The sequence below is a fragment of the Salarias fasciatus genome (genome assembly GCF_902148845.1).
Source record: "Salarias fasciatus chromosome 23 unlocalized genomic scaffold, fSalaFa1.1 super_scaffold_20, whole genome shotgun sequence".
Lineage (NCBI taxonomy): Eukaryota > Metazoa > Chordata > Actinopteri > Blenniiformes > Blenniidae > Salarias > Salarias fasciatus.
Window position 1 is genome coordinate 4,971,482 of NW_021941230.1, and position 4,849 is coordinate 4,976,330.

Genomic DNA, 4,849 nt, shown 5'->3' on the forward strand with positions numbered 1-4,849 from the left:
TTAACTTTAAGATAATTTTACTTTGAAATAATTAAAAAAAAATCTACAATTTTCACTTGCTATATTGGCAGATTGTTTTTTTTTACTTATTTAAAAGTGAAAGTATCTTTATTTCAGAAAAAAATTCTCCGAATAGACAAAGTGAAAACTGTCTTGATTGCAGAGAACTTCTCTTAAATCAAGTTTTTTTGTATCTTTCAGAAATATAATTTTTTCACAGATTTTTTCTTAAATAAAAAAATGCGACTTTTTTTTTAAAAACAAGCTTAAAAAAACTTTCCCAGATCTTCATTTTTTGCAGTGTAAAATCTTGTGCCTTGTGTTTGTATGTGCTTACTTCTAAAAATCTCTACCAACATCCAAGTGTGCTCTGTGTGTGTGTTTGTGTGTGTATGTGCGTGCACGTGTGTGTGCGTGTCAGAGCGAGGACTCGTACTGCAGCAGTTCGTACAGCAGCGGCCCGTCGCGGTAGCGGATGCCCACCGCCGCCGGCGTGACGTACTGCAGGATGTTGATGGTGCGGCGCAGGCGGCGGTCCACGTAGTGGGCGTCCCACGCCGGGTAGCGCTTCCGCGGCATGTCGATCTTGATCAGCGGGCCTTCCTGTTTGGCGGCAGAGGGCGCCGTCGCCCGCACCTGGAAGACGGGGAGGCAGGTTTCCACGGCGACGTCGTCGTCTTCTTCTTTCGCCATGTGCGCCGGCGTCGGCGGCGCGGTGGGCGGGGCCGACGGCGGCAGCGGCAGCCCCCACAGCAGCTGGGCGCAGCAGGAGGAGGCGGGGCTCGGCGTCAGGTGGGCGGTGGCCGGGTGGAGGAAGCCGTAGTACAGCAGCATGACCAGGACGCCGCCGGCGAAGGTCAGGTAGACGCCGCACAGCGCCGGCACGGCGTAGGAGTCGGTCAGCGCCGGGTCGCGGTAGGCGTACCTGCCGGAAAGCAAGGCACTGTCAAAAAACTCAATTAGCATGTAGTTAGCGTGCCGGGCCGCTAGGTGGCGATGTTAGTTGTGGTATAAACAATGATGACATCATGATTGTCTATCTACTCGCAGAATTACTACGTCTATGGAGAGGAAGTTGTGAGTGTTTTCAGAAAGTTACGTTTTCCACCATTTACATGGAGTCAGTGTTTCCTAAAAATTGTTTTCTCCTGTTTTCATGGAAACACAGAAGTGCGTTTCTTTGGAAATGTATGTTTTCCATGGAGACGGAGTCAGTATTTCCCAAAAGTTGTGTATTTACGCAGAGACTGAGTTGGTGTGTTTCTGAAAACAGTTGCATTTTCCCTCGTTTCCACGGAGATGGAGTCAGGGCTTTTTCGAAAAGTTGCATTTTTCCGAATTTTCAAGGAAACGCAGTAGCTGTGTCTTTGGAAAGTTGTGTTTTGCTCTTGTTTCTATGGAGACGGGTCAGATTGTTTCTGAAAAGTTTAGTTTTCTCCCGTTTCCACGGAAACACAGTATGCCTGTCCTTGGAAAGTTACGTTTCCCCACTTGTTTCCATAGAGACGGAGTCAATGTTTCTGAAAAGGTGTGTTGTTTTCCCCTGCTTCCATGGAGACTAAGTTGGAATGTTTTCTGCTGTTTCCATGGAAACACAGTAGGTGTGTCTTTTGAAAGTTGTGTTTTTCCCTAGTTTTAAATGGAGACAGAGTCAGTGTTTCCGAAAAGTTGTTTTTTTCCTGTTTCCATGGAGACGGAGTTGTTGTGTTTCTGAAATATTTAATTTTCTCCCGTTTCCATGGAAACACAGAAGGGCGTGTCTTTGGAAAGTTAAATTTCCCCCCCATTTCCACGGAGACAAGTCTGAGTGTTTCTCAAAAATATTGTTCGCTCCCGTTACCATAGAAACAGTGTGTCTCTGGAAACTTCGATTATTCGAGTGTTTCCATGGAGACAGAGTGTGTGTTTCAGAAAAGTTGTGTTTTCTCGTGTTTACAGGGAGACTGAGTGACAGTGTTTTCAAACAGTCGAGTTTTCCCTCGTTTCCATGGAGACGGAGGCAGGGTTTTTTCAAAAAGTAGCGCTTTTTCCCCCATTTCCATGGAGACAAGTCAGACCCCTCCTGGAAAAAAAGTGTTTTCTCCCATTTCCAAGGAAACACAGTATGTGTGTCTTTGGAAAGTTGTGTTTTTTTCCCTTGTTTCCATGGAGACGGAGTCAGTGTTTCTGAAAAGATCCACACGTTTCCATGGAGACAAGTCAGAGTGTTTCTGAACAGTTGTGTTTTCCCTCGTTTCCATGGAGACAGAGTCAGGGGCTTCTTTGAAACGTTGCATTTTCCTCCATTGCCATGAAAATACAGTTTGAATGTTTTTGGAAAGTTTGCGTTTTTCCCTTGTCTCTGTGGAGATGGAGCTGAAGTGTTTCTGAATAATTGTTTTCTCCCGTTTCCATGGAAACACAGTCGCCGTGTCTTTGGGAAGTTCCGTTTCTCCTTTGTTTCCACGCAGACAAGTCGGAATGTTTCTGAAAAATTGTGTTGTCTCACGTTTCCATGGAAACAAGGTACCTGTGTCTTTGAAAAGTTCTGTTTTGCCCTTGTTTCCATGGAGACTGAGGTGTTTTTGAAAAATTGTTTTCTCCCATTTTCATGGGAACGCAGAAGGTCGTGTCTTGGAAAAACTCAGTTTTTTTTATCCCGTTCCCATGGAAAAGAGTCAAAGTGTTTCTGAAAACTTTTGTCTTCTCCCATTTCTATGGAAACACAGTCGGCGTGTCTTTGGAAAGTTGTGTTGTTTTCCACCGTTTCCGTGGAGAAGGGGTCCGGTTTCTTTTCTTTTTTATCGAAAAGTGACGTTTTTAACGTCGGATTTGTTTCTCTTAAATTAAGATACTTTTAATTTGAAAGAATTTATCCTAAATCAAGCAAAATGAGTCATTTTCGCTCAAAACAAGCTCATAGAAACTTGGTTAAGGTTTAGATTTTTTTTGCAGTGTGCTAGGCGATCTCTCCCCTGGCGGTGTCGGGTTACGCTGTGACTCACCACAGCCCGGTGAGCACGGTGTTCTCGGCCAGCACCACGGTGTAGTACACCACCATCCTGGACCGCGTGCGGCCCTCCTTGACGTTGAACCAGCAGAAGATGTAGACGATGCCCACCACCATGTTGAACAGCACCTCCTCCCACTTGGACATGCAGAAGTCGGTGCCGCCGTGCACCACCCAGAACGCCATGGCGCACCAGTGCAGCACCACGAAGATGCCGAAGTAGATGTGGAAGAGCGAGGCGAAGAGCGCCAGCGCCAGCACGCGTGACGAGATGGTGAACAGGCGCCAGAAGAGGTGCAGCAGCGCGCCGCGGTAGCTCATGCTGCGCTGGTCGTCGCGGGAGTCACGCAGCAGCTTGTGGTAGGAGGCCAGGACCCAGGCGAGGGAGAGGAGGGAGGCGAGCGAGGAGATGCCTGAAGAGAGAGAGAGGTGAGAAATGTGATTCCTATTGACTGTAAATAAAGATGGACAAAGTTAGCGTGACGGCATCCATAGACTGTATGTAAAAGATGGGCGGAGCTAACGTGACGTCAGCATAGACTATATGTAAAAGATGGGCGGGGCTAATGTGACATCATCCATAGACTGTATGTAAAAGATGGGCGGAGCTAAAGTGACGTCATCCATAGACTGTATATAAAAGATGGGCGGCGCTAACATGGCGCCATCCATACTGTATATAAAAGAAGGGCGGAGCTAACGTGATGTCATCCATAGACTGTATATAAAAGATGGACAGAGCTAATGTGACGTAACCCATAGACTGTATATAGCCAATGGGCGGGGCTAACGTGACATCATCACTAGACTGTATATAAAAGATGGGCGGAGCTAATGTAACGTCACCCATAGACTGTATATAGCCGATGGGCGGAGCTAATGTGACATTATCCATAGACTATATAAAAGACTGGCGGAGCTAACGTGACGTCATCCATAGGCTGTATAAAAAAGGTGGGCGGAGCTAATATGATGTCATCCATAGACTGTATAGAAAAGATGGGCGGAGCTAACGTGACGTTCTGAAATCCCGTCTTGAGGATGTGAGCAGGACGTCTCCATATTGAACACTGTAAACCAGATGTAAATGTGATTGGTGGAGCCTGTCATGTGGCCGCATCACGTGGACAGAGGAGGCGCTGTGATTGGTCCATTTATGCTAAACTTTAACTCCTAAAATCAAACCAACAGAGGATTTATATGAAAATCAGAGTCTGGTTGTAGAAACTACTGACAGAGACCAGAACATGGAGCTGCATGTGTTTATTTACTCTCTGAAAATCAGCATTTTTGAATGGGTTCCAATGAGAGACCAACATCATCGCCCCCTGCTGGAATTCTCCTGGTATTACAGCTCTCCTGCAGCTTCACCGTTATCTCCTGGAGCTTATATTCACCCCAGGGAGCCTCGAATAAAGAAACATTTAACGGGGTGAGTCTTGATTGATCATGAAGTTATTTTTAATATCCCAGCTGCCCCCCCCCCCCTACACACACACACACACACACACACACACACACACACACACACACACACACACACACACCGTCCCTGTGCTAGTCACATGTTTACATTGAATGTGTCCCCAAAAACCTCCTGAGTGATCAGGGTGAGTAACGGCAGTGGGCGGAAGCCTGGATGATGCATCCGAGTGATGAAGGTAAGAGGAGGACGAGGGAGTGGAGACACACACACACACACACACACACACACACACACACACACACACACACACACACACACACACACACTCACACTCACGATCGGTACCTGGGCAGATGAATGACAACAATCTGAGAACCAGTCTAAAACCATGTGACAACCAATGAAAAAACATGTGAAAACCAGTCCAGAACCAG

At 46.6% G+C, this 4,849-nt stretch overlaps 1 protein-coding gene across 1 annotated transcript in view; it reads right to left on the minus strand.

Annotated features, from left to right (window-relative positions):
* Positions 1-361: 361 nt before the first annotated feature.
* Positions 362-4,849, minus strand: part of xkr6a (XK, Kell blood group complex subunit-related family, member 6a) — an 8,682-nt gene continuing 4,194 nt past the window's right edge. The window contains exons 3-4 of the mRNA XM_030086218.1: positions 2,985-3,402; positions 362-925 (exon numbers count right to left, since the gene is read on the minus strand). Coding sequence (XP_029942078.1) covers positions 418-925; positions 2,985-3,402 — 926 coding nt within the window. The 3' untranslated portion in view covers positions 362-417. The remainder of the gene's footprint in view (positions 926-2,984; positions 3,403-4,849) is intronic.